Source organism: Lotus japonicus, chromosome 4, assembly GCF_012489685.1.
Source record: "Lotus japonicus ecotype B-129 chromosome 4, LjGifu_v1.2".
Taxonomy (NCBI): domain Eukaryota; kingdom Viridiplantae; phylum Streptophyta; class Magnoliopsida; order Fabales; family Fabaceae; genus Lotus; species Lotus japonicus.
Window position 1 is genome coordinate 55566796 of NC_080044.1, and position 24955 is coordinate 55591750.

The 24955-nt window shown below is 35.6% G+C and overlaps 1 protein-coding gene and 1 pseudogene across 9 annotated transcripts; one reads left to right on the top strand and one right to left on the bottom strand.

The window, feature by feature from the left end:
* Nucleotides 1–9752: 9752 nt before the first annotated feature.
* On the bottom strand, nucleotides 9753–10918 carry LOC130710982 (F-box/kelch-repeat protein At3g23880-like; annotated as a pseudogene).
* A 3380-nt stretch (nucleotides 10919–14298) lies between these two features.
* On the top strand, nucleotides 14299–22632 carry LOC130710983 (anthranilate synthase alpha subunit 1, chloroplastic-like). 9 transcript variants are annotated; one of them, XR_009010530.1, is made up of 6 exons: nucleotides 14299–18787; nucleotides 18981–19045; nucleotides 19130–19319; nucleotides 19609–19726; nucleotides 20442–21832; nucleotides 22097–22632. XR_009010530.1 is itself a non-coding variant. In XM_057560400.1 (6 exons), exons 1-5 carry the CDS (start codon nucleotides 18628–18630, stop codon nucleotides 20726–20728), a joined length of 546 nt encoding a protein of 181 aa, XP_057416383.1. In that variant the 5' UTR covers nucleotides 14299–18627; the 3' UTR covers nucleotides 20729–20773; nucleotides 22097–22630. The 9 variants fall into 9 exon arrangements, 6 of the variants coding, with proteins under 6 accessions (XP_057416383.1, XP_057416385.1, XP_057416381.1 ...); XR_009010529.1 differs by having other exon boundaries at nucleotides 20442–20773; nucleotides 22097–22630; XR_009010528.1 differs by lacking the exon at nucleotides 22097–22632 and having other exon boundaries at nucleotides 20442–20580; nucleotides 20716–21931.
* Nucleotides 22633–24955: the final 2323 nt, after the last annotated feature.

Consider the following 24955-nt stretch of genomic DNA (forward strand, 5'->3'; position numbering starts at 1 on the left):
CATTATATTTTCCGAAAGCAATACCTGGATGATACTTGGGCCAAACATAACATCCACTGAAAACCAAATAATAAGAAATAATAAGGTATAATGAGAATTACCAAAAAAATGCACTCAATCTTCAATGATCCCCATTCAGGATATCTTAACTCCATGCTTCAAACCTTAAAAAACCTCAAGCTCAAATCAGCAGATGATAATTTCATGAGAAAAGATATTGTGATTGCATGGAAACTCCTCAAACCCTAAGCATCATGAAACTGAAGAGCATGAAACATAATACATTATCAAACAACTGGAAAAAAAATTCCTCCTGGTGAAATATAGAAAATTGAAATAATTCATGTGAAAAGGGGCAACACCGTAAGTGAAGCGGATGGAGAAGAGAGAAGAGGCTTACTTGGGATAGCCATGAACCAAATGTTGATGTTAGTAGCTAACTCAAATTTAGGTGGCCTTAATGAAAATCCACCCCGAATTAACAAAAAGCACAAAACCATCCTAAAAAATGCAATATCAGCTAAAGCAAACCAATATAATAAAGTGAAATCATGATTCTTATAATTGAAAACATGATCCTCTGTTATTCTATCAAAAGGAAATAAAGTTTCATTTTATTTTATCACAATGAAATAAATAAGTAAAATCTAAGTAGAAGCACCATCCACATCATCCTTTGTTATTTGATCACAATGAAAAAAAATGTTTCCTCCCATTATTCCTTCTACACTTCGTTACTAAGGAAAACATCTATTTAAATAGCACACAATGCTCAAGAAGCATATCATCTATATTTATGTCAGTTACTCTAATGTTGCTTTGAACTACACATGTGACTGCTGATTTAGCTCTCACCACACACTTTTCTTCAGTACCAAATATCAGCTCCAATTCCAAATGCACATGCAGCAGAAACATGCGTAACTATCCTTGAAGCCACAATCTCAACAAAGATACCCATAAAATGAGCTTAAATTTTCAGTCAAAAGTTCAAACACATATAGTAAAGAATGTTAATTATTTTCTCTCACCCATGATAACATGAACCCTTCTTTGGTTTTCTGCAATATCATAATATACTTAATAAACAATTAACCTAGACTTAGTAGGTTATTGTGAAACCCCATTTGATGCATCTATTATAATAGAAAAGAATCCTCTCAAACTTAATCTCATTTAAGCAACTTGAGAAAGAATTCCTAATCAATCCCTTAAACTTTGGACTTTAATGCTTCTAGGTCCAAGCCCCCAAAACAACATCAGGAGCAACTCCTACTAAATAGACACCAGTTTCGTTTTCTAAAATTGCATTAACACATTACTTGAGGGCCTATTATTATATGGAGGAAGTACAACCAATCCCTTCGCTTGATTTGTTTCTGACAGAAATAATGGATCTTGAATTGGCTGACTATTCAACCAATCCCATCGTGATCTACCACTTCCAATTAGAGGAAACAATTTTCGGCATTCTTCCTTCCGTGTAGTATATTACATCCTGACGGGAAAATCACAAGTGAAATTCAAGTAATGATCCTAATTACACGGCAGTTATAAAATTAAGGAACTATTAGGTATTCCAAAGTATTATCCTAAAATAAAGGCCGTGGAAGAAATTCTTGCTTTACTTTTTAAGGATAAGTCAAGCCTGAGGTGACATACTATGGACTTTGCAGTTTTATTCAAAAAGAAGATCTAGGCAACAAAAAAAAATGCAACACCACAAAATGTTCAAATGTTCTACAATGTTATAATACTTATGAGGCTAACAATGGGGTGAAAAAAGAATTCTTATCAAACAAAATACAATATTGTGAAAAGGGAAGATTGATTACCTTTGGCCTTGAGCACCCCCTCCATTCTTGTGAAGCGTCAAATGTACTGATAGTTCATACTCCCACCAAATCTAGCTCCAATACTCATAGCCTAACAATTAAAAAGCACTATAAAATTCAAAATAGTGTTGTCTCTTTGTATCACAAATGAAAATCCCACTATATTTCCAACACATTCTCCTTTTGCAGTGACATTGCACTTTGCATATTATAATTTACCATGGAAAACTAATGCTTTAGAAAAGCAAGGTATGCATGGGATAGTTAGCCAGAGAGGAAATACAGCTAGGAAAATAAAAGAAAAAAACACAAGAAAGAATGGAGGGGGTAGTGCTTGCTTTGAGATTATTTTGTTATAGCCATAGCTTCTTTCGTAATAGCTAAACTTCAACTCTGCTATGTCAGTTCTTCTTTTCCTTGCCACTGCATTGAAGCAAGCACCACCGCCAGAAATTTGAAACAGTCAAATAAAGAAGATTAAAACCAATGGCCTAACTTTCATGTAAATATATAGCTCATAGGCCAGCGTACCACATCTGCCAATCAATTTATTGAATTCAATTCAAACTAAATAAGGCCATGATTCCATCATGAAATTGCCTTCTAAAAAAATTGTTACAATAATAATGTTTATTGAATGTGACATTTAATAGTCATTTAAATACATTTACGACTAAGAGTATCAATGTATAAATGGTATGATTTCCTACATTAACTATCATCAAGATAATTTGATTGAATAACTTCAAATATGGCAAGATTGAAATCAGCTCCTATTTCATATTAAAAGACCATATTATAATAGAAATTCTTAGTAATGTTCATGGTACCTGTGTGTTATAACGGAGACACTAATGGGGCTCTTATTCAGCCTGAAAAAGTTCCAAAATTAGGTTTTGAAGTAGCTCTGAAGGACATGTTGGCGGCTCAGTGTGACTGTGAGTAAGCGGCGACCGAATTGCATTTTTCAACCTCTAAGCTGTTCGAAAATTAGGAAAAAAAATCAAAATTATCAAAAGCATAAAATCTGAAAAATTATAAAGAGATTAGAATTAACACTTCAAACAACGAAGAGTCATACCTTGTCATCCACAATCGAAATCATGGATTTGTCACAAAAAAAAGGGATTTGAGGCATTAGAGGACGAAGCGGAGAGAACGTGATGGCGGTGACGAAGAGGAGAAAACAATGACGGCGGTGAGGAGCATGGTTAGATGATGAGGATTGAAGTTGAAGAGTTGACACAGAGAGAAAACGCAGAGCAGGGAGAGGAGTTGAGAATGAGAAAACGCATACCCAGGAAAAACATATGAATTAAACGTGTGACACATCTTTTGAAAACCGTTTTTCTTACAAAGGAACATTCTTTTGAAAACAAAAGTATATTCCTAATAATACAAATTTAATTTTTTAATTTTCTACTTTATTGAGTCATCAATATGCACCAATGAAAAGTCATCAATATTGACCAATCAAAATCAAACATTTGGAAAATCATTGTACCAACCAATAGTTGAAAACCATGTAGAATTTAAAACACAATATGACCCACTTTGGTGGATGTGCTTTATATATTATTAAGACTAGTGCGTTGCACGAAATTTTATGTTATATTTTTTAATAAATAAATTAATTTTATGTTATATTTTTTTAATAAATAAATTAGTTTTCATATATATAATTTAAATTATAAATAAGTCAATCGTGTATAAGTCAACCATATAATAATATATGAAGAGAAAAATGAAATAAATAAATGAAATTATGTTGTATATATCAAACAATTTCAAAAAACTTCTTAAACACTACATTTATAGTACTGGTCTATTGTTTGCCCGAATCATCCAGTTAGGGATGAAAATTTTCACCTGCATGTGGGGATTACCCCATTTGGGGACCTGATCTTGGGAAATTTTTTTTCCGTGAGGGTGGGGTGGGGATCACCCTCCTCGCCCCATGTGCATAGGTAAAAATTCATTAATACCCTTAATAATAAAGTCAAGTAGCTAATAAAAAATATAAAGGAGCATAAACGTAGCCAATTAGGCACTACTTCAAAATTTCAATTTGAACAACATATTCTTAATGAAGATAAAAATGTTATTGAGGTAAAAAATATGTGGTTTATATATTTAAACTTTTGAGGTCTAGGTATAAATTTATGCATTTTTTATTTTATTTTTAATGATATATTAGTGATCCCAATGGGGATCCGTGGGAGCTGTGGGGAGGTGGGGATGACGTGAAAATTCACCCCGCTACGGGATAGGGAGTGGGGATGGGGACAGAGAAGGGATGCGGGGATGGGGAGTGGGGAGACCCTCCTCGTCCTCACCTAGCGCGGGTACCATCTCTGTATCCAGTATACAAAGTTTAAGACTCTTTCTTGAATGTATTGTAGAGAGAGGTAAATATAACTGACTATGAGTGTAGAGGGGCCTCAGAAGGAAGAGTCCAACCTGAGATAGTGTTTGTCCTTGCATTTGTTTATGGTCATCGTGAAGCATACTGCAATTGGAAATTGTCTTCTTTCTGAATTTAATTGGAAATATGAAATTAGAATGGTCTTGGTTCCTTCTTGAAATGTGTACTTTTGTCATTAGCATGTGTTCCCGTGATAACAGTTGCACCAATAGCATGTTCACCAAGTTCATCCACAATTAACCTGGTTCCATTGCGTAAACCTGCTGCTTGGTCTATATTTCTCAAAAGAATGATTGGAGTACCTACTTTCATAATAGTTTGTGGTTAGTGATTCCTAAGCTTTTAGTGTTGTTCAAAAATTCTATTATAAACCACTCACCCTCAATTTCAGAATCTTCATCAAATAACAAGGCAGAGTCGGAGCTCAGATATTCATGTTATGGTGCAGCTACCATGTCAAGCATGTAAGTGTTTATCATTTTAATAGCCTCCAGTGTATGGGCAAAACTTACATACAGTTGCTTAGGTCCAGTTTTTCAATCAAAATTTGACATTTTGGATTTCTTTTTTCCACTTTGGATTTCTTTTTCCACATCAGATTTAATAAAATCCCATCCACCCTGAACCCTAAATCTGAAATAGCAATTATCGAAATGCTCCATCTTCAATTTCAACAACAGCAAAACATTTGAAATGCTCAATCTCAATCACCGAAAGAATACATGAAAAGTTTAATTGCCTTTAGAAATTGGCAATGAAGATGATGAAGACAGCAAAACGCTGTTGGAAAAGACAACAATCGCGACCACATGTGCACTTCCCTAGAACCACCGCGTTCGAATTCGACGACGATGATAGGTTCGACGATAATAATTTCAGCCTTCAATCTTGGAAAAACTTGGAATGTCAACATTTATTGATTTATTTAATTACTGATTTATTGACTCATTAAATTTGACCAATGAAAATTAAACAATGTGGACCAATCAGACGATGTCATTTGGAAATTCAATGGCAACAACCAATAGAATGCAAACATGTGGAAATTATGTAGCAATGTGGCCCACTTTGGTGGATGAGCTTTATATATTATTAAGATTAAGATTAAGATTAAGATATGATTTGATGGAGAAGAATTACCTCAAATTTATAGAACCACATGTTAGAGTCATGAGAGTTCTTGATTTCCGAAACTACATAGGAATTGAATTAAATTAATTACTCATTGTCTGAACAAAATGATTTTCCAAAAATTCTATGAGAACAATCTCCCGGTCTGAGCAATTTTTATGATGTGAACCTATCAAACACGGGGAAGCCGTATTTTCAATTTTCTTTAAAACTTTTAGATCTTGATTTGATTTCTTGCATAAGTTGATGGGAATTAACGTTCTTGAATTGTTAAATAATCGAATTCACATGTGCTCCATTGGAATTAACGTTCTTGAATTGCATAAATCTTGTCATGGAAGCAAGACATTGTTGTGGAAAAGAAATTTGAAAAAACTCTAATGAAATAATCGAATTCGCATGTGCTCCATTGGATTTGTTTTGGTTTTCTATTAGCTATAGCACGCATAGTGTAACGCCCTGATTTCTTGACAGTTAAAATCATAATATTGCAAGAATAAATAATACTGTATAAGTAAAGATAGCGGAAAATTTGAATTAATTAAAAGCTTTAGTAAGAGAGCTACGAAGGCATTTTTATCCAAAGTATTGTGAAATAAGGAAATTAAGTCATCCCTCCCGAGTCAACACAGAGGAAGCAGAAACTTCAAGGACGGTGATGACCCTAGAACTGAAAAGTAAATGGTTTGAGGATTACAGACACAACCCAAAAAACCAACTAAAGATATAGTCATACAGGATACTCAAGAGGCTCCACATCTATCATATAAAGAACAACATCCATCATATCAAGAACAACATCCTCCAACGTCGTGCCGCAACAAATGATCCATCATGAACAAGGCTTACTCTATCTCAACGATGAGTACAATCATCTTGACTTATTCCAAGCGTAAAACTAGTCCAACGAAGAAGTCTTCTCTTCTAAACCTTGAGGACGGAAAACGTTTTGAAGAAAATGAAGAACTTGATAAAGAAACCAACCTAATATTTCTTCTAAAGAAATACAATTCACTAGTATTTAAGATCAATCAATATTCATAGAGTCAAGCAATGTATAATAATAATAATAATAATATATATTTTAATAATAATAAAGTAAATTACCTAAATACCCTTGGACTATTTCTAAGGGTCTTACACATAGGTTTAGTGTTGTTGTTTTGTCATGCAAATTTGAGAGGTTCATCAAGAGGTTATAAATCATGATAAAAAGTGTCATCCATTTCATATTTCATATAACTATAAATAGCTATGAGCAATATCAATTGCTTACCCTTCAAAAAAAAAATCAATTGCTTAATTAGCATTTCGATTTTAATCAGGTTAACATGATATATAAATTTTTTTTACTTATTTTTATCTCTCATTTTGTTCATGCGAATGGACAATTCGACTACCTCACATTTTCATTAACGTGGGCTTCTGGGTTTTGTGGAGAGAACAACAACAATGGATGTGACCCTAGAAAGTTTGTGGCTTTTAAGGGAAGGTATTGTAAAACTTTTGTAATTGGTGGCTCTATAAATATATTATTTGGTTCACAAGATAATTAATTTGTGCAAATATTTATTACAGTTTTACTATACATGGGCTTTGGCCCTCAAATAGTAGGACTGCAATCCACAGAGTTGCCCAAACCCAAGATATAATCCTAGGGATGCACAAGTGAGTCAATAATTATAATACTTTGTTTTTTGTGTCTAATTATTTAGGGTTAAACTTGCATGTTTTGATTTAATTTAAATGTTTCTTTTCGCAGACTCAGAATTTGATGATTAACCTTAAGAATGTGTGGCCTGACCTGAGGGAAAATCGGGATGATGGGTTTTGGGAAATGGAATTTAACAAGCACGGAACATGTATGACCCACCAACATTTCAGTCAATTTGATTACTTTTGGCTAGCCCTAGATTTATATAGGGTTATACATGAACGTTCACGCGTGGAGTCAGCAATAAATTGTATGCCTAGTAACCAAAACACATATAGCTTATTTGATATTGAGCAAAATCTATTGCATACATATGGTTATTATGTTCAAGTCATTTGCCCTACTAATAGGCCAGATACGATAACAGAAGTTCGCTTTTGTTTCGATCACATGAACCTACCAATCTCATGCCCAAGACCGAACAGAGTGATATGTTATCCTGAAGTACTTTTCTTACGTGGTTAGTTTACTTTTTATGTTGATTAGTATGCATCTCAAATCTGTATTATTGTATTAGGATTAAAGAACTCCGTAGTTCTTTAAACTAGTATTTGTGTATTATTGTATTGGAATTAAAGAAGTTTTTAGTTCTATAAACTAAGTATTTGTACTCATGCTTTTACTGATGAATAATAATGGAGGAATTTTTTTTAAGAAAAAAAAAATATTGAAGAGAGTACCAGATATTAAATACAAACTATGAGTGAAAATGGATGCATGATGTGTATTAGTCCAAACAGACTAAATACAAACTATGACTAAAAATGGATACAAATCTAGATCAAAGGGCTACTAAGGAGAAACAGATTAATTCTGGCTTAGAAATCAAAACAATCTTACACTAAATCTTATACAAGAAGGAATCAAAAACCACTTTTTAATGATAAAAGGATTCAAAAGTGATTCCAAAAAGAGAAAAGTTAATAATCAAGTTTGAGTTACTTTCGCTCATAGACAAATTTAGAACAGAAATCAATCTGAACGTTACAAAATGATACAAGTATTTGGAGCTAGAAAGTGCTAAAGAGGGTGACGAACCACCCAAATGGTATCAAAACTTTGGTCAACTTGGTTTTCAAGGTATCTGATCAAGAATACAGTGAGAGAGCTGTTGAGATACTTTTAATAATTTGCCATGATTTTGGTAGGGCAAGATAAGGCTGCTGCAAGAGCTGCATGTACTTCTGCTTGAGGGAAAAAAAATAATATTAGAGAAAGGTGAATATTTTCCTTCTGCAGCATAATTATAAAATGCTAAGCCTGTGAACATACCTGGATACCCTCTTAGAGAGATATTGAAACGTCTTCCATCTCTGCAATCGCTTGTTCTCTGTCACCAACTTCATACAGAATCAGCGCTCTTCCTACCCTTGCATACTCTGAGAATGCCAAGTCTTTATATCTATCAATCACCTGAAAAAATGAGTAGGCAAATCAGTCAGATGAGTCCAGTGAGGACTCTATATTTAGTCCAGTGCTGTTATCTGCATTTGAACAGTGTATGCAAAATCTTGATGCAGAGGAAGAAAAGATTCTGAAACAAATTTTAGAGAATGTGGAGGAAGAAAGTGATGAAAGAATTCAACACCAAGAAAGAACTCATGTACTCAACCAGGTATAAAAGGTTAAATTCATACTTGAAAATTGAAATTGAAGGTTAGTGTTGCTAATATAAGTTCTTCATATGGATTCTTAAAAAAAGGGAATAGAAAAAGAGAAATGTTCTATAAAGTTGAAGAAGCAGCTCAGTTATCAGTTGCAGAAGACTCAAGACCCAGTAAGTTAATTAATCGTTCAAAACAATGATCAAAAGCGAATAGTTAGGGTGCAACTTGATGTTGTGTAGAACCATTTCATTTAAACAGTGGAAAGAATATTGATCGATTATGAGTTTGTAATCTACACATCAAGCTTGCCAGAATATAATATACTGTAATACTGAGTTTATTTACTGCACAACCATTTATCATTTTTAGGCTTTTTACAAATTATGTATTTTCAATTGAGCTAGAATATGCAATTCTTATCTGCATGTAAAAAATTAGAAAATGGCAAAAAAAAAAAAAAAAAAAAAAAAAAAAAAAAAAAAAAAAAAAAAAAAAAAAAAAAAAAAAAAAAAGAGCTTTATCAAGAAACAAAACCTTAATCTTTTTTTCAAGAAAATAGAAATATTATTGATGAGAAAAGCCATGAGAACAACCTTCTCATGAAGTAGGCAAGAGTTTAAGCACCGAAAAGGGATTACATGAAGAAAAAGCATAAATTAAAACAATACAAAGCGCTGCATCAGTGGAATGACAAGAAAATAAAAAGGCCAAAGCCTTGACAGCAAGCTAGAAAGAAATAAAGTAAACAAAGATACATAGGAACAATAAAAGGAGAAAAAAGCAAGAACAGAAGCTACATCCACCCAAAGAAAACGCAAAGGCAGCCCCAATCCAGCGAGTCAAAACAATCAAACAGCAAAAAAAAAAAAACATCCACCACAAAAAGAAAAAAAAAAAGCAGCAAAAAACCAATGAGCAGTGATGATTTAGCAGCATACACAGCAGATCAGATTCGAAAACAAACCAGTACAGGTCCAACCTTCAACCCAAATCATGACAATAACCTTAATCTTAATAAGGTGAAACTAGACTTTCTACATAACCATGGGCCCACTCCAATGTTTGTTGGCAGGACGTTGAACATATTTCACACTATTATCACTTAGATTACACAACATAACATCCAGATTTTTATTTCTGATGAGCATTAGGATGTCACCATCTTCACCCAAGAAGATCAGCGGCCACGACCTAAGCATTGAACAGTTATCAGCTTCAAGATGTTCATAGCTGACACTCACCAATCGAGTCCAAGACTCTCGAACACCGTACTCTCTCATTTGCCACACATCAAAATGGGTTCCTTTACGGTCTTGAAAAAGGCACAGACAATTTCCCAAAACACTAAGGTGTGTATAACAACACTAATATCTTCATGCAATGAAAAAGATCTATAAGTCTCTTTATGCATGTCAAATGAAAGAATCACCAATGGCAACCGCTGGAGGTTTTGTTTAGGCCTTTTCAACTCCTCAACTGCTAACCAATTAAGACAACCACCCGCAAACAGTCCAATGCCAGTGTGTCCCATTGGCGAAAGTCCCAAACTAGGTTTACTCGAAATCTCTCTCAAACAACTATCACCCATACAATAAACCGCTGTCTCCCAATGCCACTCTTGGCCCCGAAGAGAAATCGCAATTCCCACCACCTTATAAGTGTCACTTGAATCATCATAGCCGAATCCAAAGCGCATTCTGTCCATGATAAGGGTTGGCGACTTTTTAGACCACAAGCGTGTAGCCGGGTTCCAGAACCGGAAGCGGCACCTGCCCTGAAGGTAATCATAACCCCAAGTATAACCCCAAGTGTAGCGAAAACAGACCAAGCCGTTACATGAGTCAATGAGCCAGTACTTGCCCTTCAAATTGCAGCACCCGTCTTCATCGATCAAGGATGACGGATCCTCAACCAAACGACGCACCGGGCACGGAACGAGGCAGTGGTCCTCGTCTTCATCGTGGTAGCAGCCCCGGCCTACCTGTAGGGTGAAGAGGCAGTGGTTGTTTCTGGCCGATTTGTGCAGGTGATTTTTTTTGAACAATTTGTCGTTAGAGATGAGTGATTTCCATGATTTGCAAACGCACTTGAATTGCATGAGGGTCTTCACCGGAAGCCACGACAAGATTTCTACTTGAATTTCCCATGGGAGAAACTCGATACCAAGTTTCATGATTAGAAACCCTAATTTTGTATGATTAAAATTCTTAAGCTTCCCCCCGATTTTATAGTACAATCTGTCGGTGTTGTGGGTCTTAGATAGATAGGTGAGGCCCAATTATATTGTTTTTTTAATTTAAATAAGTTTTTTTTTTTAATTAAATGTCTTAGTTTTTGTCGCACATTGGCAGTGTGCTCTTTATTATTAATAATAGATTGCTATGATAAAAAACTATGAGTGGACTCTTCTAGATTGAGAAGCTTTCTCAATTGATTCCTTGAATCCAGTCTTCAATTACAAGTGTTTTTGCAACTGAAACTAGAGACCAATTGATAGATTTTCAATTGAAATGACCTATTGAGAAATTCACAAAGAAAAGGATCAACAAATAATTAACCTTTTTTTAAAGTAAATATTCATTACATAGTTTGCTTTATCAAATAACATGCCTCTATATGGATATCCCCATAGGATAGTTAATTAACCTCCTCTTATGGCATTAGAAAACAATCAATGGATGTAATCCACTGGTTGGGCTTTTACTGCTCCTCTGGGATCTTGGCATGCCCATAACACTAAGATTGGTAGTATTAGTGCAGCCTATCCTTGCTACAGTTCTAACCATTGAAAAACAAGTATAGATCCACACTTTTAAATTGCAAATTAGTTTGCTTCTTCTCTTCTAATACTCATGCTCAATTATCCTACCCTGAATTAGCGTGATTGTTATTGTTTTACATACCTAACTGAAATGATTTAAATATTTTTCCAGGTCAAAATGGGACCACTAGCTCCATGGGAAGTACACAGTTGCAAACATGGGTACAAGGGGCTATTGCCAAGATTAGTAGCACTACAGTACTGATGAAGGGTCCAATTCAGCTCCTAACCCCATCAGTGGTCCTTCAACATTTATGCCAATTAGCATTAATACAGGAACACCGGCAGTAAGACTTATTGGGGACTGCCATTTCCTTCACAGACTATGCCAACTTTTGCTCTTCCGCTTTTTCTTTCGGCGTACACAGCTTCCCTGATATATGGAGGTTGCAAATAGAACTGCTGATACAAAGCCTCAATCTAATGTGTCTGCTCCTGGGAAGGTGGAGGAGATTACAAAGCCTGTTTCAGCTGTGACTAAGTCAGATGATGGCCTGCCAGGTCGAGATGGTCAGCTTGTCCTGGGGCAAAAGGAGGTGAAGAAGCACATTCTAGACGTTCCAGAGTAGATAGTGGGAATGCTGGCCAAGGATATACATTTGAAGAGGTATCCGTATATTTTTATTCTGTCTTACATAGATGTGTTTTCAAAGATGTACTACTACTAATTCTTAAGTTTACTTAATACTTTCAAAAATTATGAAGTAGACTATGATTTTACTTTTCTCTATGCACTAATAATGCAGGTCAAGGTGCTTTTTTCACCTAGGGTGACTTGTAGAATTGATCTGACTGTTTGGAATAGCACCAAGAGCAAGTGTGATTGTCCTATGTTTTTGCTACTCAGGTTTCCATATTAGTGTCCATGATGAATCTTCACAGGGTAAGGTATAACATTATTATTATTTAATTGTGAATTGTGATATCGCGCCACACTTGAGATGTTGGAAGTATGATTGACATATAAAGAGATCAAGTTTTGAATTTGATTAAGACATTTGAAAGGAAACAACCTATTACTATCCCTCCCCTGGTTTTATTTTACAATGGGTTTGGCACATTGGTATTTTATTGTCAAAGCCTTTGTTTTGCCCAATATGTTATTTGCTTTTACCAAATTGAAATAAAATTTGGTATTTTATTGTTAAAGCCAAATCTTCTATCCTTAATTTCTAAATCCCGGTTACTGTTCACGGGCCTTTTTTTTTGGGACAACTACATTTTTCTTTTGTTCTCACACAACACAATGGCCCATGTTGTCACCCAATTGCATCATCCCTTCACAGGTCGACGTTGGCAACCATGTCTGTCATCATGCGGTCGCTGGCTTTGCCTTTCCCCTTCCTACTCCTTTAGGTGTGTTCAGGTTCTATTGCTGGCCTATGGACGTCTTTGGCGAGGTTGTGACTTTTTTTTTTCGCAGATACTCAAGGATTCTTGAAGAAAGGGCATGGTTTGTATATGCAATCAGCTTCCCATCTCGAAGCCATTTTTGCCTCCCATCTCTAGCTGCAGAATAACACCTTTTCCTCCTCCTTCGGCTATGCCTTCCCTACCTATACGTTGTATTGTCCTACATGTATCATCATCATCTTCTGGATTCTCTGGATCTCCTACAACCTACAGCGAGGTCATCATCTCTTGCTACCAAAAAACAGCTGTCCAAGTTGCTTTACAGGTCTTTTGCCTATACTCTAAGCTGAATTTTTAATTTTGAATTTTAATTTTAATTCAACCCATCGTTTTCATTCAGTGCATGAATATGTTAGAACTGGTAGATCTAGGTTAACAGTAATTGGGGAAAAATCAAGAACAGAGAAGGAAAATGCAATTGAGATCAGAGAAGATTTGGATTTCTTGAAGAACAAGCTTGGATACAGTTTGGAAGAGAAACCACTTTCTCTCTCTAGCTAACTGAATTCCTTAATTCAGTTCAAGACTCAACTGTTTCCAAAAACTCCCTTCTCACTAACAGTAAAACTATTTATATCCTAGTTTGCTATATTACAAACTAGTCCTTTAAGAAAGTATTTATTCTAAGTCAGTCCTAAACATGGACTAACTAATCCTTATTTTGTCTCCAAACATAGACTTGCGAGACAATAGGTCTACCCTTGATCCTAACAATACCCCCCCCCCCTAAAAGAACCACCTTGTCCTCAAGGGGAAAATCAGGAAAGTGAGACATAATGGCAGTGGCTAATTCCCACGAATTCTCATGAGCTGGTAAGTTCTTCCAAGACAGCAACACTTCCAATTGACCCTGAACATTTTGCCTCCAATCCAGCAAGTCAGCGGGTTCCACCTCCAAGCAAAAATCCTCAGTCAAAGTATCAGGAAGAGGTTGAGGAGTGTGGCCCTGAGCAACAGCCTTTTTGAGGACAGAAACATGAAAAACAGGATGTATGCGAGCCGTAGGAGGCAGGTCCAACTTATAAGCAACCTGACCTACTTTAGCCACAATCTGGAAAGGACCGTAAAACCTTGCATAAAGCTTAGGATAGGTCCTAGTAGCCATAGACTTCATCTTATAGGGATGAAGTTTGAGATATACCCAATCACCAACCACATACTCAACATCCCTCCTATGTTTATCAGCTTGAGTCCGCATGGAAGCCTGAGCTTTAAGCAAATTCTGCTGCAATTGGGATAACAACACATCTCTTTGCTGTAGCAACTGAGATAAATCATTCAGCTTGGTTAGTTCCACACAACCCTTCACCAAAATAGGTGGATCTCTACCATATGGAGCCTTAAAGGGTGTCATGCCAGCAGAAACTTGAAAATTGGTATTGTACCAATATTCTGCCCAATGCAAACCCTCCAACCACTTCCTAGGTGTGGGTCCAACATAACACCTCAAATAGGTTTCAAGACATCTATTCAGCACCTCTGTTTGACCATCAGTTTGAGGATGGTAAGAGGTGCTCATCTTCAGGAGAGTGCCAGATAGTCTGAATAATTCTCTCCAAAAATTACTTAAGAAAAAAGGGTCTCTATCAGAAATTATGGTAGCTGGAAAACCATGCAGTTTAACCACTTCATGGATGAAAAGCATAGCCACATCTTTGGCAGAATAGGGGTGCCCCAAAGAAAGGAAATGAGCATACTTAGTCAACCTGTCCACCACTACTAGCACTGTGTCTTTCCCTTTAACTCTAGGTAACCCTCCCACAAAATCCATAGAAATGTCCTGCCATACTTGGGAAGGAATGGGGAGAGGTTGTAACAAACCAGCTGGGGACAAAGCTTGGTACTTGCTTCTTTGACAAATTTCACAAGCAGCCACAAACTTCTGAATATCACTTCTCATGCCAGGCCAAAATAAGAAACTAGCAATATCCTTTTATAAGTCCTAAAGATACCAGAATGTCCCCCAGATACTGTGGCATGACATTCAGCTATGATGACTGGGATCCTATTGGACTGAGGAGAAAGGACTAACCTGCCCTTATATCTCAAGATGCCTTGTTTCAGCTCATAACCAGGATGTGAAGAGGAATTGAGCAATAGATCCTGCTTAATCTTCTGTAAAGTGGGATCTCTATCAGCTTCTTGAGCCCATTCCTCAGCCTCATCTGTTTGGACCATAGAAATAGAAGAATACATGTCCCTTCTAGATAAAGCATCAGCCACTTTATTGTCAACTCCTGGCTTATATTGGATCTCAAAATCCAGCCCTATGAGCTTAACTGCCCACTTAAATTGCTCTTCATTATATAATCTCTGGTCTTGCAAAAACTTGAGGCTTCTTTGATCAGTCTTTATGATGAAATGTCTGCCCAAAAGGTAGTGCTTCCATCTCTGGACAGCTTGAACTAGGGCCATCAATTCCCTCTCATACACAGATTTAAGTTGAGATCTAGGAAAAAGGCCCTTACTCCAATATGCCAAAGGCTTTCCCTCTTGCATGAGGACTGCCCCAATCCCCTTACTGGATGCATCAGCTTCAACTACAAAGGTTTTATCAAAATTTGGGACTGCCAATAATGGTAATTGAACCATAGCCTGCTTGAGAGCTTGAAAAGAAGCTGTAGCTTCTGCTGACCATACAAATGCATCTTTTTTGGTCAAATCTGTTAAGGGTTTAGCCATTTTTCCATAATCTTTGACAAATCTCCTGTAGTAGCCTGTCAACCCTAGGAAACCCCTCAATCCCTTGATTTCTGTAGGGATTGGCCAGAGTTGCATTGCCTCTACTTTCTTCTCATCAGCCGCTACCCCCTGTCCTGAAATAATGTGCCCTAAATACTCTAGACTGGTCTAGCCAAAAGTACATTTCTTTTTGTTTGCCTTAAGAGAATGGAGCTGAAGTGTAGCCAACACTTGCTTGAGATGAGATATATGAGCTTCTTGGTCCTTACTATAGACCAAAATGTCATCAAAGAAGACTAGAACAAACCGCCTCAAAAATGGCTTGAGAATGTCATTCATCAAGGCTTGGAAAGTGGAAGGAGCATTGGTGAGCCCAAACGGCATGACCAAGAACTCATAATGGCCCTCATGAGTTCTAAAAGCTGTCTTAGCCACATCCTCATCCCTCATTTTGATTTGGTGATAATCAGATTTAAGGTCCAGTTTAGAGAAAATAGTAGCTCCCCCTATTTCATCCAAAAGTTCTTCAATAACAGGTATAGGAAATTTGTTGGGGATAGTCACCTTATTCAAAGCTCTATAATCCACACAAAATCTCCATCCTCCATCTTTCTTTTTAACCAAAATGATAGGACTAGCAAAAGGGCTTATGCTAGGCCTAATAATTCCTGAATGTAACATCTCCTGAACCATCTTTTCCACCTCAGATTTCTAGAAATGTGGAATTTTGTAAGGTCTTAGATTAGGAATATCAGCTCCTACATACAAATGTATGGCATGATCATGCTTCCTTGAAGGTGGTAATCCCTGAATGTCCTGGAATACTTCATCAAATTCTCCCAAAGTTGCACTCAATTCTGGACAAATTTCCTCTTCCTTCCTAGCTGGACTTGGTTCAGCTGTCAACTGCAGTAGCCAACCCTCTCCTTCTGCCTTCAGTAAATTCATGAAGGACCTAACACTAATTTGACTTTTAGTGAGAGCAGGATCTCCAGTAATTAACTTCCATTCATCTCCCTGTTTAATAGACAATTTCAGCTTTCCAAAGTCAGCTTTTACTTCTCCTAAGCTGGCCAACCATTCAAGGCCTAGCACCAAATCAATGCCTTGTAACCCAAACAAGTAATATTCCTGCTGGAACTGAATCCCTTGAATGTCCACCATCAACCCCTCACACTTTCCTTGACATCTTACCTTGTATCCATCCCCCACTTCCACAGTATAACTTGTTGTAGGGGTAATGTGCAGTTGCAGGGAGGCCACTAATTCATGTGAAACAAAATTGTGGGAAGCTCCACAATCTATGAGGATTACTACTTCCTGGCCATTGATGAATCCCCTCACCTTCCAAGACTTTGCAGAAGTAAAACCAGCTATGGAATGAAGTGATAATTGCAAGGATTTCATACTTTTGTCTTCTTCTCCAGGAACTGCCAATTCTTCTTCTTCTTCTTCCTCCATAATCACCATTCTTAGATGCTTATTCTTGCATCTATGTTCCTACTGAAAGGCTCATCACACCTGAAACATAGCCTTTTCCCTTTTTTCTTTCATTTCTGCACTAGACAATTGCCTATAATCTCCACTTCTCAAAGCAGGAGCTACATTAGCAGTATTAGCACTACTACCAGAACCAGTTTCTGTTTTCTTATCTTCCAATGACTTTGATTCCACAGTCACAACCTTATTAAAAGGATTATTCCTATAATATCCACTCCCTCTATTGCTAGGATTGGGAGTAGCTTTTTGTAAAACCAGATTCTTCTGTTCTATCATTAAAGCTTTTTGAATTACTGAAGTTAAAGTAGTCAATTCATAAAGTTTTACCTCTACACGAATCTCCTCCTTCAAGCCATTCAAGAAGATTCCCTTGGCAAAATCTTGATCTATCTCTCTTAGAGCCCCTACATATTTCTCAAATTCCTCCACAAAGACTTCTACAGTATCAGTTTGTTTCAAAGACAGTAGTAACTCAAAAGGATTTTGCATCATGGCAGGTTGAAACCTCCTCACTACAGCCACTTTGAATGCTTCCCACGAAGGCATAGGATTGCACCTTTCCCACCACTGAAACCAACTCAGTGTTTTCCCTTCCAGAGCAAGCAAGGTTGTTTGCATCTTTTCTTCTTCAGTAACTTTCCTCAATTCGAAGTATCTCTCCAATTTTTGTACCCAGCCAAACGCATCATCACCGCCAAACACTGGAATTTCCAGCTTCCTCCATTTGATCCCTGTTCTGTCACGATCCAAATTGGACTCCAAGACAGTTTTAGATCGCACATCACGCGTCCCTACCTCATCTAGGGTTGCGATTCCAAACCTAGTGAGCACTGCGTGAAGTGTATCCTCAATCCTCCTAGCTCAAACTGCAGTCTCTGCAATTGCGTCTTCAACCTGCTTGGTCCTAGCTTCGTTCACCTCCACGCGAACCCGAAGCTCCTCACTCTCTGAGTTGCCTTCGCCATCACCCATAGCAGAAGCGCGAGTCATCACCATAGTCGATTCCTCCACAGAACGCGATTTCACAGTAGAATTTCTTCAGCGGAAACGAAATCAGGGCACCAGAATCGGTGCTCTGATACCAGTGTTAGAACTGGTAGATCTAGGTTAACAGTAATTGGGGGAAAATCAAGATCAGAGAAGGAAAATGCAATTGAGATCAGAGAAGATTTGGATTTCTTGAAGAACAAGCTTGGATACAGTTTGGAAGAGAAACCACTTTCTCTCTCTAGCTAACTGAATTCCTCAATTCAGTTCAAGACTAAACTGTTTCCAAAAACTCCCTTCTCACTAACAGTAAAGCTATTTATATCCTAGTTTGCTATATTACAAACTAGTCCTTTAAGAAAGTATTTATTCTAAGTCAGTCCTAAACATGGACTAACTAATCCTCATTTTGTCTCCTAACATAGACTTGCGAGACAATAGGTCTACCCTTGATCCTAACAGAATATAACGATTCTTCAAGCACCAGAATAAGAGCTCACAACCCAAGCAAAATGCTCTCTGCAAATGCCTCCACAACGCAAGACCTAGCCTTCTCTCGCTGCATTGCTCCTTCCGGCACCCGTCTCTATCCGCCAAGGCTCACCAGAGTTTCACTCTCCGTCACTCGAGCTGCCACATTGAGGTGCTCTGCACTTCCACGCTTAGCTCACGGTCAGTGATTTTTGGCTACTGTGTTGTTTTGGTTTTGGTTTAGTATTTTTAAATTCCCCCAATAAATTGAAGATTCATCTCTTAAATTATAAGACTACATTTGATTTATTTGGAGTCACTTGCAAATTTGGGATTTAAGGCTTAGTTGGGTAGTATGGAGCATCTTTTCTTCATCATTTTTGGTTTATTGAAGATGACCAGGAGGCTCCTAGCTTTCTCTTTGAATCTGCAGAGCCAAATTTTCAGTCCACGAATGTGGTAAGTGTGCTATGGCATTTCCATGATTTTGAGTTTTAGGTTTAATTGTTTATTTAGTGAAATTCGGGATTGGATTGATTGCAGGGTCGCTATAGTGTTGTAGGAGCACAACCAACAGTGGAAGTTGTGGCAAAAGAAAATAAAGTAACAATAATGGGCCATGAATCTGGGCATTTAACTGAGGAAACTGTAGATGATCCTATGACAGTTCCCAGAAGAATCTCAGAGGGTTGGAAACCTTATCTCACTGATGAACTTCCAGATGCATTCAGTGGTAAGAGTAGTATGATCATAACACCCATCGTGTGTCAAGATTGAATATTGGAAAATTACGGTTCAATTATGAAATTTTCAGACAAAATAATTTGTTTATGAAATAATGAGGCTGAATTGTTTTTTGTTTAATTCTGTTGTTTATATGTGAATCATGAACTCTGACCTATGATGCATGATGTCTGCAATGCAAACAACTTATTTTGCAATAACAGAAAATCCTAACAGTTAGAATGTGTTTAGTAAGCATGCCTCAAGTACTCCACCTCATATTGATCCTTTTAAAACAGTGAGGTTAATGGCGGATGGTGGATTATGGCGAAAAGCCATAAACAGGTCACATTTGAGTTTGACAAATAGTGGTGGCGTTGACGGGTTTTGGCAGCATATGGCGGAATATTGGCCAAGGTAGCTTGCTAGAATTCCTCCATGAGATTCAACCTTGGCGGATATTTGACAGCACTCTTTTAAAACCACTAACTTCTTTTAAGCTTCAGTAAGCACAACTATAATTCTTAAAAATTAAATGAACATTATATCAGTAGTTGAAAACGTTGGTGCATTTTTCTTTGCCTATTACTGTGATGATTTGTTTAGGTGCCCCGCTTTCATCCTTTTACTTCAATCCGGTGTTATCTTTTCTTGCTCAAAATTCTGAACTGAATCTTTGAGAGTTTCTGTAATCTGAGTAATTGTAAATCTTGAAATGAACTCTAGATAGAGTTCTCATATATATATAGTCTGTTGAGAAACTGAACTCCAGTGTAGTTTTGAGTCTGTTGTAACAGATTCTAACAACAGAGTTAACTGTCTGAATTTTTATAATTCATGTGCGCTCTAAGTAAGATCATTGACCAATTTATTATATTGTATTTCTGTCAATTGAATTATACATGAGTTGAAAACCATAAAAACATTTGGGGTTAAAGTTATTTTTGTTGGGGCAAAAGTTTGTTCTTTTTCGGTGTTGGAGTGTATAAAAAACTTCATAAGTTTATGTTCTTGTAACATATGATGCATTGCAGATAAAGTTTTAGTTAATTTGTCTCACGTAATTTCTATTAAAAAATTATTGAGAAATCCTTTTACATCTGAAGTGATAAATTTGTATAAATTTATGAAGCAACTTCCTGCTATGCTTTGTGAAAAAAACCTTGACATGAGACACGTATCAGAGAAATTATATGATAATCAATCATGTTGGAGCCATCCGTGCTGAGCATGATGATTTCACAATTCGTTTTGCTTCAGCGATGAATCAGGTGATGCCCTCTGCTTTGTTTGGGTTGTAAAAGAAAAGCCCTCCCTCAAATAAAATTTTCCCTGTTTCTGTCAACTGTTCCTTAGCATGTAAACTTTAAAGCCTACATGTTTGTTCATAATCTCTAGTTTTGCAGCTGTTATTGTTGAAGTCCACCGATGGTTCTGATGTTGATTGGAGCAAAGAAGTCAAGGGTAACTTTTGTTTGTGTACTTCTTTTATATTGCTGTCCTTTTGTCCTTCATCTGATCTTAGTCCTTTGTTTTAATATGTTATAGTCACCCCTTCGTACTCAATTCTACATGAAGGATGCAGCACAATTTTATTTTGTTTTCTTCGTCTAATGTTTGAACCTGTTTATTTTCTTTTTACCTATCACAAATTTATTAGTTTATTTCAATTATCTATGTATTGAACTTTGATGCATTAGCTAGACATCATTCCTTGTACCAGTAGTTTAAAGTGTAGCAATTTTTTGATTTATAGGGACTCAAAACTGTTGTACCTTTCTTCTGAGTACCCCTTGGTTACAAGTTAATCAAAATATATGGGATATCTTGATTGGGACTGGGAACTTCTGTACTTATTATTTATAGTAAATTTAATCATGTTTTTTTTAAGAGAAGACTTTATTGATATAAGGAAGTCATGAGGAAACCTTCTCATGATATCAAAAGTACAAAACGAAACACCCACCAAGTAATCAACCTCACTTAAGAAACTGTGCCTCATTAAAACCTCCCTAAGGAAAACCCAGTGGGAAAAAGCATTAGGAAGGGAAAAAAAGTACACAGATCAAGAGTTAATCAAGTAAAAACATACAGCTCCGTACCCATTGAAATATATGTATTCTTTCCCTTGCCATACAATAGTGTCATATCTACCATACTTTGTAACCCAGCATGCCTCAAGTCACATGAGATCGCTCCTTCATGCATCCGCTAGCTTCTTTCCTTAACCTATGTTCCATCAATTCCAGATCACTCAAACATTTTTCTACATTTATTCTCCATGCATCAAATCTGATCTGTCCTCCAACCTGAGCAGTCCACCAAATCAACAAAAAAACATACCCCCACCATAGGTAACTTGAGTGAAACCCGCCAATGCACAACAAACCAACAATCAGAATACAATCTTAAACAAACAGTCACAAGAAATTAGCTTGACTCCTCCTGCAATAAATTCATGCAGTAGCACCTGAGTCATTGATGTTGTTACTTCTATCAGGGATGGATCTTATTCAATATTAGGTGAGAACTGTCTTCTCATTCTGTGGAGTTGTTTGGGTTATGTCAGTCATTTAATTATTTCTTTGACTCTGTGTTCATCAAAGTTCCTAATCTTTTACATATCTCTTTGTTTTCATAAGTTGAATGAGTTGTCTCTGTGAATGTATCATATCTATCCTCTGCTTACCTAATTTTTATGGGGCATCTTAAAACAGTCAATTTTTATAACATAGGTGACATCTTTGAATTTTTGTAGCATTTACTAACTTTTAAAAGAACTCATAGGTGACAGATGGTGAGGGAGAACATGCTGCCCATGTTGCTGGATATGGAGAAAGTATCAATGATAGTGCTCCTAAAAATTGTGAAAAGAAAACTGAAAGTGTCTGGGAGTGAGCTTTATGAAGATGCAGATAGCAAGTTATGAAAGGTTGAAACACACGTGGTGGAGAAGCTAGAAATCAGTCGTCATGACTTGGCCAATGCTGATGATGGAATGTTAGGTGAAATTAATCGCTTGAAGGCAATTAAGATAACTGATGGGGGGGTCCAACTGCGAGAGTCATTTTTTACCAATTGCTGGGTTCAAGGCCTAGGAAAATCTTGAACCTAAGTTTAAACCTGTTGGCTTTAAGAGGTTCATTACTTGATGGTGGATATGGCTTAGCTGGGTATTATGTGTTAGCATTATGTAGGTCCCTTTTTTTGTATATCTATGGGGCCACTGAACTAAGTATTGTATTTAATTAAGTGTGATGCTGGATGTCCTAATTGATTACGTTAAAAATACTACCATTTTTTTAAAACATTCAAAATTTGATTATCAAAATTTGGTGAGTCTGATTTGTTGGAAAAAATTAAAGTTAAGTAAATGAATTTTATTTTTCAAAATGAAAAAAAAAACTCAATAGTTCTCATTTAATTTAATTTCCTTATTTAATATAATTTCCTAATTTAAGTTAATAATGTATATTTTAACTCAACACTCAATATGTTGTTAAAAAAATTAAGTAAAATATTGAGTGTATATTTTTAACGTCATATTCAGGTATAACACTTTTTTTAACTTGACACATTGATTTTTCTTAGTGAAGCTCTGATATAGAATTTTTCTGATTTTTGTTTTAACTTGAAACAAATAATAGTGATATTTGATTTTGAATAAAAAAATGTGTTAATTCAGTTTTTTAATAAAATATAAAAAAACGAAAATTTGTATCTCATTAAGGAAATAGTGATTATTTATCAAAAATCTCAAATTGAATAACGAAATTCTTTTATTTTGAACATGGAATCAATCAAACATTAATGCACAAAGTTTTTCTCCTGATTTAAAGTTGATTTAGGCAAGGAATAATCAATCATTTTCCTTTTTTAAATTAATGCAAGAAAACATAATGTATTAACTAAATTCTCAGTTTGAACCTGATATAGGTCATCATTTCATTTTTTATATTTATTCGGTAATAAAGAATAATCAATATATATTAGAAAAGAAGAACTTCTATCTGGCTGATTTAGTGACGTGTCATTCTCACGTTAATTCTTAGTGACGTGTCATTCTCACGTTAATTCTCATAAAAAAAATTCCACGTGTCATTCTCAGGTTAATTCTCATAAAAAATACCTTTTTAAATTTTAGATTTGATTAGGATTTAGGTTGTTTATTTCTTGATTTTATCTTAATTTATTTTTGATTTATTTTTATAGTATTAATTAATTTTTATGGTATTTTTATTGAATTTTCGGATTTTTAATTAATTCAGGATTTTATGAGTTTTTATTGTGATTTGCTAGATTTTGATAGTTTTTATCTATATTTATCTAGTGCATTTTTTAAATTTTAGATTTGATTAGGATTTAGGTTGTTTATTTCATGATTTTATCTTAATTTATCTTATTATTTATTTTTAGAGTATTAATTAATTTTTATGGTATTTTTGTTGAATTTTCGGATTTTTAATTAATTCAGGATTTTATGAGTTTTTATTGTGATTTGCTAGATTTTTGTAGTTTTTATCTATCTTTATTTATTACCTTTTTAAATTTTAGATTTGATTAGGATTTAGGTTGTTTATTTCTTGATATTATCTTAAAATCCTTAATTAAATAAAAATCCAAAAATTCAATAAAAATAACATAAAATTTAATTAATACTCTAAAAATAAACTTTTTCTTCACCTAAAATTTATTTCTATAACAAATCTTGAAACCGATTTTTTAAAGGTAATTTTAAATCTGATAAATTTTTCATAAAATTTTAAAAGATTTGTCTTAGTTATTTAAGATTTACCTAGATTACTCATTACTAATACTGCATCAGTCATCTTCTTCCCTATATGCCTCTACTGTGAACCGGTTGACATGGAGGAAAAATGAGGAAGATCACTCGAGTATGCAACTTGCTTCATTAATTGTGTAATGTGATAATTGTGTATGTGTTTGACATAAATGTTGTTGAGTAATTAGATTATTTTCCTCATCTTCTTTTGATATATTTGTTCCAATGTCCCTTATCTGAATTTTGCAATTGAAACTAATTCATCTTCTTCCCTAGATTTTTTTTCGAAAAGAAGGAGCTTGCGGTGTCTTCCTGTATGAGTCAAATCCACATCTCGCGTTTCAAGGTATTCAGTTCTCTAATCTTTCTCTTCTTGCTTTAGATTATCCAAATTTATTTGGGTTCTTATTTTCTGTTTTCATTTTATTTCTTTGTTCTTTTCTGAGGAGGAGGAAGAAAATCCTAACGAGAAGAAATTATAGGAACCCAATAATTGACAAGAGAAGAAAGAAGAATCTAAGTTCGTGTGAGTGGTGAGTTTCTGATTCAGGTTCGATGTGAGAATTTTTTATAAGCTTTTCCCCTTCTAGATTGTGATTACTTCATTGGTGAGATTCATGCTAGATTGTGGAGACCCCCAAGTTACAGATGCTCGGAAGCTGCTTGCTGATTTTCGGGGCTTCAACTCAGATATTCGGTATCAAAGATCTCTTTTATGTTTAATCATTCATTATATTCCTTTTCAAGTTGGTTATGATGCATGAAGACTAATTAATTGATGTTCCTTCTCTTTTGAGTTAACTTGCTAGCCGAGATAAGATGAGAACGCTTAAATGATGAAATTCAAATCCTTTATTCACTAG